Source organism: Rhinolophus sinicus, linkage group LG16 (assembly GCF_036562045.2).
Source record: "Rhinolophus sinicus isolate RSC01 linkage group LG16, ASM3656204v1, whole genome shotgun sequence".
NCBI classification, from domain to species: Eukaryota; Metazoa; Chordata; class Mammalia; order Chiroptera; family Rhinolophidae; genus Rhinolophus; species Rhinolophus sinicus.
This window is the reverse complement of record NC_133765.1, coordinates 26,344,215-26,356,682: the sequence shown is the minus strand read 5'-3', so window position 1 is coordinate 26,356,682 and position 12,468 is coordinate 26,344,215. Positions and strand designations below refer to the sequence as shown.

Genomic DNA, 12,468 nt, shown 5'->3' with positions numbered 1-12,468 from the left:
CACACTTTGCATTAGTCAGGCCCAGGCCTCCAAAGCAGAGGTCACTTGGGGTATAAGAGGGCAGCCTTCCCCCACCCCCCCACCCATTTTGTCCAATTGGTGAAATCATGGTTATCTACCAAGGTTCAGTGCAGAGGTCACCGCTGTGAAGCCTCTCCCCGACCCCCCAGACCACTGCTGTATACTCTGGTAGCACTTTTGCTGTACCTCTGTCACAGCAGTCAGCACTCTGGTTTGTCCTCTGGTTGGTTCATTATACTTACTGGGCTCATTCATTCAATCAATCATTATTGAGCACCCGCCACGTGTCAGGCATTAACTAGACTGCCCAGTACAATGGTGAATAAGGCAGAGCCAGTTCCTAACCTCATTCATATTATATTCCCTGTAGCCCGGCCCAGTGTCTAGTCCAAAGCCTGGCACAGTAGGGTTTAGGAATGACAATCTAATTGGAAAGCTGCCTTTGCATAACTAGCACTATTTTAACTTACCTTCAGTGCTACAGCTTTAAAAACATTTTCTCCGACAGCTTATTTTTTTTTTAAACATTTTCTCAAGATGCCTTGACCACAATTTACATGACGAGTCCCTTGACCGTACAAGATCTTTTCTTAACACATTTGGGGTGACTTTGGGGGCCTGATGGAGTGTCTGGGGGGTACAAAGTTCTAAGACATCCCTTGGGCCCATTACCTGGCTGTAACAAAGCTGGTGAAAGGGCGGCCTGACGCGGCCCCGCCCCTCCCGGCCCCGCCCCTCCCCAGGTGCCACCCCGGGCCACGCCCCCGCTCTCCATAGTTACGGCGCTGTGGAGGCGGCGGCCATCTTGGCGGCCGAGCGATGAGCGGGTCGAACCCGAAGGCGGCGGCCGCTGGGTCGACGCCTGGGCCCCGGGGGCTGGTGACTGGCAAGGAGGAGAAAAAGAAGGCAGGCGGCGGCGTCTTGAACCGGCTCAAAGCGCGGCGGCAGGCGCCCCACCACGCGGCCGACGACGGCATCGGGGCAGCGGTCACGGAACAGGAGCTACTGGCTCTGGACACCATCCGGCCCGAGCACGTCCTGCGCCTCAGCCGGGTCACCGAGAGTGAGTGCGGGACCGGCTGCGCCCTCCCCTCGCGCCGGGCCCCGGGCTCCTTGCAGCCTTCAGCCGAGCTGGCTGCTCGGGGTCCACCCAGCCACCTTTTCCTCTCCGGCCGGCCAGGCCACGCTGCCCACCGCTCCGCCGTGCCGGGCCTGCGCTCCCCACCCTCACCTAGCCCTTGTTGGGAAGCGGTTCCTCTTGAGCTTGACTGCATTTTCCTGGGTCCGGCCACACCGGCTTCTCCTTGGCCGGCCCCTCCTCAGCTGGACTTCCTTGGTAGGGGGCCTCTTAGCTTAACCGGATCCTCCTGAGCCTGGTAACTGGGCCCCCCAACCATCAGTGAAGTTCCGGCTCAGCCAGGTCCCTTTGCCTGTCTACTCCCAGCTTCTGCAGCCTTCTGGCAGCCCAGACCCTTACTTGCTTTCTCTGCGTTTCCCTCCATTCCGGCTCCTGACAGCCTCTCCCCTCTTTCCAGCCTACCTTGGCCCCCACCCCTTTTGGCTCCAAGCGTTGCCCCCTTGTGTGCAGGTGTGTTCTTCCTCAAACTCATTGTCATGGCATTTCATGCAAATTTGAAACTCTGCCACATTAAAAAAAAAAAAATAGTAAAGTTTCGTGTATGTACAAACTCCGAAATGGGAATCCTGCCTTTGACATTTGTTCTAGTGAATTAAGAATTATGTCAGGATTTCAGAAATGAGTTTCTGGCATAAAATGCAACCATCCTACTACACCTTTTCATTGGTAACCTGTTTCCACGAAAATAAGACCTGACCGGAAAATAAGTCCTAGCATGATTTTTCAGGAGGACATTCCCCTGATCATAAGCCCTAATACAGCTTTTGGAGCAAAAATTAATATAAGACCCGGTCTTATTTTCGGGGGGAACACTATGGGTGGGAAGAAATATATTGCCCACCCACTACCCTGTATCTCCTCTCTTTTTCAGTTCTCTTCCAAGCCAAGCCCTGACGTTTTTTTCTCTTGCTGCTATTTCCCCTCAAGAGTTTGCGGTCACCTGGTTAGGCCCAGACTTCTAACTCTGCAGTACCAGGACTCCTTTGATGGCTGAGGCTGCCATAGTGTTACCTGCTGAGTTGCTTTCGTGATCAGCTCAGGGCTGCTCAGGTGTACCTCAGGGAGCTGGTGGCAGCTCCAGGTATTTGGGGATGGGAATTTGTGGGAAGGGCCTTGGTCCAGACTGAATGAAAGGGCATTTCCATCTCCTAAAATACTTTTAATTTGATTCTGGATATTTTGATGTCCCCATTTTCCACCACTGTTTGGGTTGGGACTGTCCTCTTCGTCCCTGAGTATATCTTTAGAAAGTCTTGCTATTCAGTTTCATTGAAACATTGTGAAAAAGCAGCTTTTGTTCTGACCCAGTTTTCATTTGGGGCTCTGAAGGTACACAAATGCTTATCAGCTGGTATTCCTAACCTCATGCTTTCTCCTGATACCAGGGCTGAATTAGGCCATTCTAAGGCTTGGCCCTAAGCAGCATTCTTTGTGGGCACTCAGGCCCTGTGTAGGAGCTTGGGATCGGTGCTCTGCAGCTTTTGGAGAAAGCCACAGGTCACAGCTTGGTGACCTCTGGATTTTATTACTCTTCTTAAACTCTGTTCCCTTCAGCAAGTTATCTGTTGCGTACCCTCGAAAGGTGCAGAACCAATTTCAGCCTTTTTGGGAGTTACAAAATAATCAGTAGCTCTCAAATTTGCCATCTTACTGGAGAGACCGCTTGTAAAACATGAAACAACTAACACAGGCAGGCAAGATAAGATGAAAGTGCCAGAATGAGTTAGAATGATTAGCTGCTCAGGTTGTTGTGGGCTCTATTTCACTTTGGCCTGATGCCCTCTCTCGCTGGCAAATTGTCCTGCCTCCTGTGTAAGTATGGCCCACCACCTGATTTTGTACAGCCCCCAAGCTAAGAATGGTTCTAACATTTTTAAATAGTTGGGGCAGGCAGGGGGCGGAGCGGGGAAGGAATGCTATCTTGCAACACATGGTTATATAAAATTCATATTTCAGAGTCCATAAATAGTTATATTAGAATACAGCCATGGCCATTCATTGATGTGTTGTCTGGCTGCTTTGGCATTACAGTGACAGACTTGAGTAGTTGTGACAGAGACTGAGTGGCCGCAGAGCCTAAATTATTTATGATCTGGTCCTTTACAGAATAAGTTTGCCGATCTCTGCTTTGTGATACCCAAGGTTGGTAAACAAGCACTGTATTAGCCATTAGATCAGTATAAGTGTTTAAAAATGGATTTCTAAAAAAATTCTACCCTTTTGTGACATCCCTTTTGTTGACAGTTCATGAAAGGTTTGTAGGCCATTTTTGAGGTGTTTCCAAAGAAATCTCCTTTTTTTAAAATCCCTGTTTCTAAACGTGTGATGATAATCTTTCATCCAAGCCAAGTCCGTGCTCTTTTTTTCTTTCTTTCTTTCTTGGATCCCCTTGTACTCTCCACAGAACTGTTGCTTATAACATAAGAGGAAGTTTTTGTGTTTGTTTTAAGTGAATTGTGTAAGGAAGAAACCTGAGTTTGCTTAAAAACTTGAGAGGAATATGAACGGTAGTTTTGGAGGGTTATTTAATGGCACTGTTCCTGCTCTCTCATTTTCAGATTATTTATGTAAACCTGAAGACAACATCTACAGTATTGATTTCACCCGCTTCAAAATTCGAGATTTGGAGACAGGGACGGTGCTCTTTGAGATTGCCAAACCTTGTGTTTCAGGTAAGCCTCTATATCATAGCAGTCACTTGATAGTTGGAGCAAAAGGCCTTTAAAGCTTGAATTTTTGTGTGCCATTGCATCCTATGTCATGGACTCCGGTGTGTCCCATTTCCATCACTTCCTGAAGCCTGGCCTGCCGGTCATGCTGGTTTGAAACTGTGTTGAGAGGCTGGTGTTTGTTGAGTAGCTACTCTGTGCTGGTCACTGTGTTCCACAGCTTTCTGTTTACATCAGCTCATGTAATTCTCACACGTCTGGGAGGAATTAGTATCCCCATTTTACAGATAAGGAAACTGAGGCCCGGAATTTCCCAGTGACTTTCCTAAGGTCCTGTGCTCTTTCATCTCACCATATTGCCTCCACTTAGGAAAGGAATCCTTGAAATGAAGCTGTCATGAGCTTTGACTCCTGGGGACACTCTGAAAGGTGACACTGAGGATTTCAGTCCAGACCAGGAGACAGTGTCACCTCTCTTCTCCCTCTCTTTCTTTTAAATAGTGTCTCGTAGTTTCCAGTAGGTCCTAGTTTGGATTTTAATCTCCATTATTTTCTGGATGAACAGAAAGCCCAGGCATATGAACTCATCTAGTTGGGATTCCTTAAATTAGCCTTGAATTGGTGTTTCCTGTGCTTGTGATGCAGTCCCAGGGTGATTCATTCCTGGTTGGGGAACCACACTGTCTTTGGAGTCCATCACTGAGCAGTTAGCACCCCCTGGAGTTAGTTACTAGAACACCAGCAGAGATAACCCATCAGAGTAGCAACTGGCGTCTGTATTAATAACTCTTTTTGCAAAGCTTTTCCCACCTGATTGCTACTCAGAAAGAGCCTGTAAATTTGGTAAGGCAGGTATTAGTACCCCAGGTAAGTCAAAAGACTTTCCTGAGAAAGTCTCAGCTCTGGTTAATTGCACAGCCAGGGCCAGAGCCCTGGTCTCGTCGTCCCACCCAATAGTCCTTACGCTGCTATAATCTAGTACTGACCATGGTGCCTGAAGGCTCCAGCTTGGGGGCACTTAGCTTGGATTGGGAGGGTCAGGGCCAGCTGGCTTCCTGGGTCTGTGGAGTTCACGTCTGTAAGCCACATGTCCCAGTACTTAGGATGTTTCACGGATCCCGGGACTACTTCAGGTACGTGGCTTTGAACTCAGCTGCAGAGACTCTCAAAATACTTTGCTTTTCAACCTCTCCAGTCTTTACCTTTAAGGACCTTGATTCACTTGGAACATGCTCATACCAACATACCCTCCAGCAGCACTTATTCTGATGAGCTGTTCTGAGAAGATTGGCCTTCCCCTCTTTGAATCATATTGTTGGAGCTAGGGCTCCAGAGTCTTTGGGTATGAACTCTACTCAGTGTGCTTGCCCAGTTGCTCTTGGCTTGTCACAGGCAGAGATGTTTGATGCTGAAAAAGACTTCTCTTGTGTCGCACCCACGTTCAGCCTAGACCTGGAGAAAATATCCTTGCTGGACACTGGTGGCTACTTGAGGGAGATAGCTCTTTGTTCTCATTGAAAACGGTTCTGCGATTACAAATCTTTCATTTCCTGGGTTCAAGAATGCATTAAACCAAGGACCATCATCACCCTTGCGGACCCTCGTTCAGGTCCCACATACTGGTTCACTGCCCATCTGCTTCACCCGTTCCCGGGTGGGCAGTGTTGGGCTGGTGTGGCCTGGCATAGGCATTCATCCAAGGAAGTACAGTATTTCAAGGCTGTAGGTCAGTGCCTGGCATTTAAATAACACAGTCCTTTCTCGGGGTTTGTCTTTGCTGCGTGTCAGAAAGGTTTACGTTCTCTGAAGGCGCCTTTTGAGTAGCTTCAACTTCCGTAGTCTCCTTCTTTTGGTTTGTTACTAGCACGTGAACTTGGTCGTCAGGCCCTCAGGGAGATGGACCTGGATTCAAATCCCTGCCCCCCGCACGGACTGTTTGGGAGACTTTGGACATGTGACTTCACCTCTCTGAGCTTGAGCTTCCTGATGTGCAAAATGGAGAGAACAGGCACGCCTCACAGTGTGGTTCTGGCTCAGCACAGTGCCCGTCAGCCATCCTGCTGCTCGTGCCGGTGCTGCTCGTGGGTTGTGCTGTTTGGGTTGGTGGGGCCCAGAGGACGGTGCGCTCCAGATTCTGTGTGTACTTGCAGGCCAAGAGGAAGAGGAGGAGGAAGGTGGAGACGTGGACCTCAGCGCAGGACGTTTCGTCCGCTATCAGTTCACACCAGCATTTCTCCGCCTCCGGACAGTCGGGGCAACGTGAGTACCAGCATTCTCTGAGGGGAGAACATCCTGCTGTTTACAGAGAAGGATGGTCTCTGTGAGGTTGTGTTTTGGGGCAGGAGGAGGCAAAGTAGGGCTCACAGAGGTTTATTTTTGCAGGGTGGAGTTCACCGTGGGAGACAAACCTGTGTCAAACTTCCGGATGATCGAGCGGCACTACTTCCGGGAACGCTTGCTGAAAAACTTTGACTTTGATTTTGGTTTCTGTATCCCCAGCAGCAGGAACACTTGTGAACACATCTATGAGTTTCCCCAGCTATCTGAGGATGTCAGTACGTACACCCTGACTCAGGCAGCATTCCAGTTTCTTAGGGCGACAGGAACAAGCCTTGAGATCCATCTGGCCCAACGCCCTCGTTTGGCAGAGGAGGGAATCATGACCTGATGCATCTCTAGTCATTTGCCCTCAGGCTCCTTATTTCCTATTGTTCCTAACGTTTCAAACTCGGAAGGCGCAGGGAAGGTTTCAATACCAGCAGTCCCTTTTAGGTGCAGGCTATGGGAAAGGGCGGGAACTGAGGGCGATGAGCACCTCTCCTCTCCACTGTTAGTCACGGTTTCCCACTGTGTCGGAGCCCTCAGCTCCCTGCTCAGCACTCTAAACCTTTCACATTTTCCTTAATCACAGCTAGATGTGAAACGGGCTACATAGAATCGTAGGTCTGAGGACCTCCTCTGGCTCATTCTCTGCAAGTAGAAGGTGGATTAGATAAACTTAGAATAGGTCCACCAGGAAATAGGGGGCTCTTACAGGTTTTGGAGCAGAGCGAGTGGCATGATGGAACAGTCTTAGAAGAGAAATCCTATACTGCGGTGGAAGACCTGGGGAATGCACCAGCGGGAGAAGGCTAGGCAAGGGAAGATAGGGACTTCATTAAAGAGAAAGAACAGGCTTTTGCAGTGTCAGTGACTTTGGTCTAACTATCTCAGGGCTGCAGCCTCTGTTAGGAATTAGGGAAACTGATCCCAAACAATGGGGATGTGAGTGGGATCCTATGGAAAGTGGTAGGATTTATTTAGTTGGGTTGTGAGGAAGGATCTACATATACTGACTGGTTTTCTCAGAATCCCAGGTCCTTAAAATTGTCATATTCTCACAACTAGGTACTCTGCTTGTGTGGCAGTACTGTCCCCAGGTAAAATGAGGATTGCGAAGATGTGGGACAGTGTTCATGACAGCAGCTGGGCCTGGTTTGAACTCAGCTCTCAAGCTGGGCTGGGCTGTGTAGATACTTGAAAGAAAAGATTATGTATAGCATTTCAAGTTTTTACCCAAGGCAATATAACTCCTTCTTGAAACCAGACAAGCTAAACAGCAGTGAAGGTCACATTCTGGATTTAGACCAAACCACTTTGGCCTGGGTGGGTTCAAAGGACTTAAAACAATGTTTTACCTTTTTAGAACTGGTGAAAAATAGCATTTCCTCCAGAGGACTCAAAATAGCATGTAATTATTAACTCAAGACTGACCCCAGGTAGTGACTGTTTAATTCTCTGGACTCTCCAGCCTAGTTAAAGAAGTCTGGGTAATGGCCTGAACAAACAGGAGATTTAAATCTGGATCCCGAGATAGGCAGACCTTTCGCTGAATCATTTCCAAGTTAATGCCCTGATCCATCTCTGGAGAATGGTACACCTCACTTTGTCCCTCTGTACTCATGTACGCCTCGAATTCCTTTGGTTGCCAGGGGTGTCTGTGGGCAGTGGCACAGTGAGGCACAGCTTTCTGAATTTGGACCAGAATGTCTAGGGCAGGGGTGTCCAAACTTTTTTCAACGTTTTTCACCAAGGGCCATATGCGGTAAAATACACAAACAGCCGGGCCACTCATTCGAGGTGAAGTACGTATTGCCCCACCTGGTTTATTTAAGTAAACGAAATATATTTTTGGAATTTGCTATCAGCCAATTAACAATGGATCTTGGGCTGCAGTTGGCCCGCGGGCCGCAGTTTGGACACCCCTGGTCTAGGGGAACACACCGGAAGCCCTGAGTAAATAAGCTGCTATGGGCCATGTTGGTAAAAGTGTAAGCCCATTCTCCGGGGGTGCTGACCCAGAGTCCAGGCTGGGGATCACCAAGGAGGGACTGTCAGAGAGTTGTTTGCATCCTGGTCTTGAAGTAGGTGTCATGTTCAGTTTGGGCACTTCGGTGGTAACCGGTTCTCCCCAGCTCTCAAAAGCTGGCTCCCTTTGTGCTGACTTCATTATTCTGGGAGAGTGTACTCACATTTTCCAGAAGGCCCAGCATATGAATTTTAGAGAGGATGCTAAGTTCCCACCTAGCCCATGGGGCAGACTTACACTTTTTTTCTTTCCCTGACTTGCAGTTCGTCTGATGATTGAAAATCCCTACGAGACCCGTTCTGACAGCTTCTACTTTGTTGAGAACAAGCTGATAATGCACAACAAGGCTGACTATGCCTATAATGGAGGCCAGTAACTGCTGCAGGACCGAACAGGGGAGGTGCTTTGCTGCGGCCCGAGGTCCTGGCACATGAAGGTGGCTGAAGCTGCTGTTAGTCAACATACATCTGGAACCTCACCCCAGGAAGCCGAGGGTGGGGTGGCAGTTTCCTGTGCTCCAAGAGAGGTGCCAAGCAGTGCTGTGTTTCCTTTCCCAGTATTTTTTTCTTCCCTTTCTATCCCACCCCTTAGGTCACAGAGGTACTATAGTAAAAGTAAAAGATTAGGAAAGGCTCTTGGAATCCAGATAAAAAAGACAGTTTATTTTCATGTAGTCATAGCTGCCTACTGGTTGACCTGACGAGCCCGGGTCTCTGTGGCAGAGCTGTGCCCGGGTGAGAAAGCTCTGGCCGGCCCATCTGCCGGTTAGCAGCTCTTCTGTAGGTTCCTAGGTGCTGTGGGAAGCTGCAAGGTCAGCCTCTTCAGGCATTTCTTATCACTTCCGGCGTTGCCAGCAGCACAGTCTGACCTTACCCTGTGCATAGTTGTAAACCAACTGGAAAGAAACTTGAAAGGGGGTGGAGGGGAAGAGTGGTGCCAAGAGTTGAGGCACTAGGGATGGGTAAGGCTGCTAAGCCGAATGATCCATCTTAGGGAGAGGCCTGCTTACCTGCCTGGCTTCCAGGATCCTCGGCCAGTCCTGGGGATCCAGCAAGGTGTCAGCCTGGCAGTGCCTTCCTGTTCTCATTTTGGAGGAAAGATGACCTCGCTCTGCATCTCCCAACTCCTCACTTTTGAGTATCTCCTGAAATAGAATGTGTCAGTTTTGCTCTTGGAACAATAGCATCTCTCGAGGCCAGAGCAGGCCTCATTGTGTGTGCGTGTGTGGTTTGTTTTGCTTTCTAGGCTTCTTTTTGGGAGGTTTTAGAAAATGTCAGTGGTGTTCCCGGAGTATGTGATGTGCAGTTAGACTTCTGATAGTACTAATAAGGCTCCCGGGGCGCCTCTGGCTCGCGCTGGGGCCAGGCTGAGCCAGCAGATCCCTAAAGGAGGCATTTGGTTTTTCTCGACACGGCGTGACCTGGAGGACTGGCTCTTGATGGGCTTTGCCTCCGAAACTCTGTAGATTTCTTCTTCAGGATTTTCCTCTCTGCCTTTCTACTGAAGTGGTTTCTGGAACCATCCTGGCAGGGCAGATCTAAGTGATGTATATCTAGCTGATCCTTCAAATGCTAGTTGGAATTGTTTGGGGTGTTAGGCCCCTCAGCCTGTTTCACCTGTTCCGATCAGAGAGGGGGGTTCTCAGAAAAGCTTCCTTGCACATCCTGCTGCGTTTGTCCTCAGGCCTTTATTTCATCTCCTTTGCTCCCTGCGGTGTCTGACTGTGTGGGTAGCTTTAGGTGCTCAACCCGAACTCCGTAAGATTGTTGTTGCCAGGATTTAGCCTTGATAGGAAGGGGGCAGTAGGAAGGGCCCAGGTATGTGGGTGCGGCGTCACAGTAACTGTGACAGGGGAGTTGTTTCCCAGGGCGCTTGGGAGGAAGGCCGTGTGGGGCCAGGGAAAGAAGGGCCAGCACTTGGCCACAGAAGCCCCTGTGCATTCACTGACTAGTGTTGCTCCCAGTTTGGATTCTAGAGCGTGAGTGGCCTTGAACCTTGGCCCAGTGCTGTGTGCCAGGCCAGAGTCTGGGCTCTGCCAGATGCCGACAGCTTTCTTACTGAGCAAACCCTGGCTCAGCCCTGTGTGCCTGCACTGGATCTAGCCACTGAGGGAAGGAAGAGACCGGGCACCCTGCAGACCGGGGAATCTCAGAACTGGAGCCGACTACAAACCAGGTGCCTTACGTGGGGCTCTGCCCCATATGCTGCTGGGGAAGCTGCCTCGTCCTCATTCCCTCCCCATCTGTGGACACACAGCACTGCCTCCGGTCCTGTTTCTCATCGTGCCTCCTCTGACACATCTGTGTGTCCTGTCGAGCTTCAGAATTACCCCTTCTCTCTGTGACAAGCTGATTGGGAGAGTTTCTACCTTTGATATTTATCCTCTAGGAGGTGGTCTCGAGAGCTGCCCAGAACTCTGCTCAGTAGAGTGTGTCTTGGAAATGTGTCCCAGGGCAGACTGTGTCTTGTCCACTGTGGGCTCCTATCTGCCGTGTTAGCCTTTGCTAGGAGGAGGACCCCGAGGGCAGAAGAGGCAGGCACTCTGGTGCGAATAGTGCTAAGTCCTCTTCCCCGTTAGCTTGCCTTAGTCTCACTGGAGACCATTTTGAGGCCAAGTGCTCAAACTGCCCAGCAGGACAGGGTTTGCCATCTTTTACGACGGGAGGTCTGGTGTTCTTTACCTGAGACTGTGGATTCTTGTGTCTAGCTACTCAGGAAATCTTGAGAAGCATTGCTACTCTGGGGTGTTCACCAGGGTGAGGTTGAAATTCAAGCTTTTGTACCTGAATTGGAGAGACTTGGAAGTCGTACTTTCTCTGAAAGTAGCTGAACCAATCAGAAGTTGAATCAGGAGGCCGTGTTATTAAGGAATCTGGACTGTTTGTTGATAGCCATTGTCTTTTGGGTGATACAATGGGAGGAAAAAAAAAACTCGCTGCGTGGGAGGCTGTGCAGTTGTTCAGAGCTGGCATCTGAGAGGCAGCTCCTGGAGGGAATACATTCCAGTGCACTGGCAGGCCCACCTGGTGCCACGGGGCCCGCCGCCTGCACCCCTGCCTGCCTTTCCTGTCTTGCTCTCCTCCCTCTGCCTTGGAATCTCCTGGGAGAGAGCCTCTCTTTTCCTGTGAAGCCTTTGGGCTAAGACACCCTTCTAGCTTCTCCAAAGAAGGTCCTGGTTTATTTAATTCTATGTTCTACAGAGTAAACAGAGAAATAACAACTAACAGTAGTTCTGGGTTAAAGGAGGCTCTCCTTACGTGTTAGCTCAAAGCTGTCTTGTGAAGGCAGTTTTCAGGGGCGTGTCCTGAAGACACCCAGAGTCTGGGCCATCTGATTCCCAAATAGCGGTGGTGATTTGTGGGGGTTCGGGCTAACTAACCATAGACTGGAGATTCTTGAAAAGGCAGTGACTGGGGAATCCTCCACTTATTTTTTCAGTTGAAGTGGAACTCCTTTGTGGAGTGGGTTTAATAGGCTGTGTCTAATGTACAAATACGGTGAGTCTTGCCTTGGTGTGTCCTGCCACCCTGGTAGGCTCCCAGGGTACTCTTTTTCCTCTGTAAAGTCACTTTCTCTGGTGGCCATTGTCACTCTGATATCAGCGAGGTTTGGGGAATGGGGACAGTCCTAAAAATTCCAGCAGACTCCTTGCTGGTGCGCGAGGATCCCTGATCCATGTAGAGAGGGTGCTGCTGTGCCTGGTGTGGAAGCCTACTTATCCGACATCCTGTTACGCACATTCTGTTACAGAACATCTTAGCCGCAGGAAGGAGCTGGTGGAAGTGGATTTACCCCTTGTTTTACAAAGGATCATGTAAAGTCATTGAAGTTTTGAAAGTCTATTTTTTTCCCTGTAAATCTATTTTTCACAGAATATAAGAAACATCAATGACCTGATCTGCCCTTCCTCCTCTTTCCCGTTTGCCTAAGACCCTCATTCCAGTTTGTATTGTCTTTGGGTCCAAAGTAAACTGGGTGATTTATTTGTATAAAATGTTATTTTGCCACAAGAGACAAATAAAAGATTTTCACAGTATATGTACCCTCTCTTATCTCCTGACTGGGCCCCTTATGTTACTGGGGGGGAGGGGGAACAAGTATGAGGTGGTGGAGGCCTTTCTGTAAATAGTTTGAACATAGCTGGTTTCTAGGGTGATTGGGGAACAGTATTGGACTTTGGGTTTAATATTTTCGCTTTATTTTGCTGGGGGGGCTTTGAGAATTAAAAATTTATGTACATGTTTAAAACGGTTTATTAAGGTGTACTTTAGTAAAATTCAACGTGTTTAAGA

The 12,468-nt window shown here is 49.2% G+C and overlaps 1 protein-coding gene across 1 annotated transcript; it reads left to right on the top strand.

Moving 5' to 3' along the window:
- Positions 1–788: 788 nt before the first annotated feature.
- UNC119B (unc-119 lipid binding chaperone B) lies at positions 789–12,212 on the top strand. The gene is made up of 5 exons (XM_019727864.2): positions 789–1,084; positions 3,718–3,831; positions 5,979–6,087; positions 6,211–6,383; positions 8,440–12,212. Exons 1-5 carry the CDS (start codon positions 841–843, stop codon positions 8,550–8,552), a joined length of 753 nt encoding a protein of 250 aa, XP_019583423.1. The 5' UTR covers positions 789–840; the 3' UTR covers positions 8,553–12,212.
- Positions 12,213–12,468: the final 256 nt, after the last annotated feature.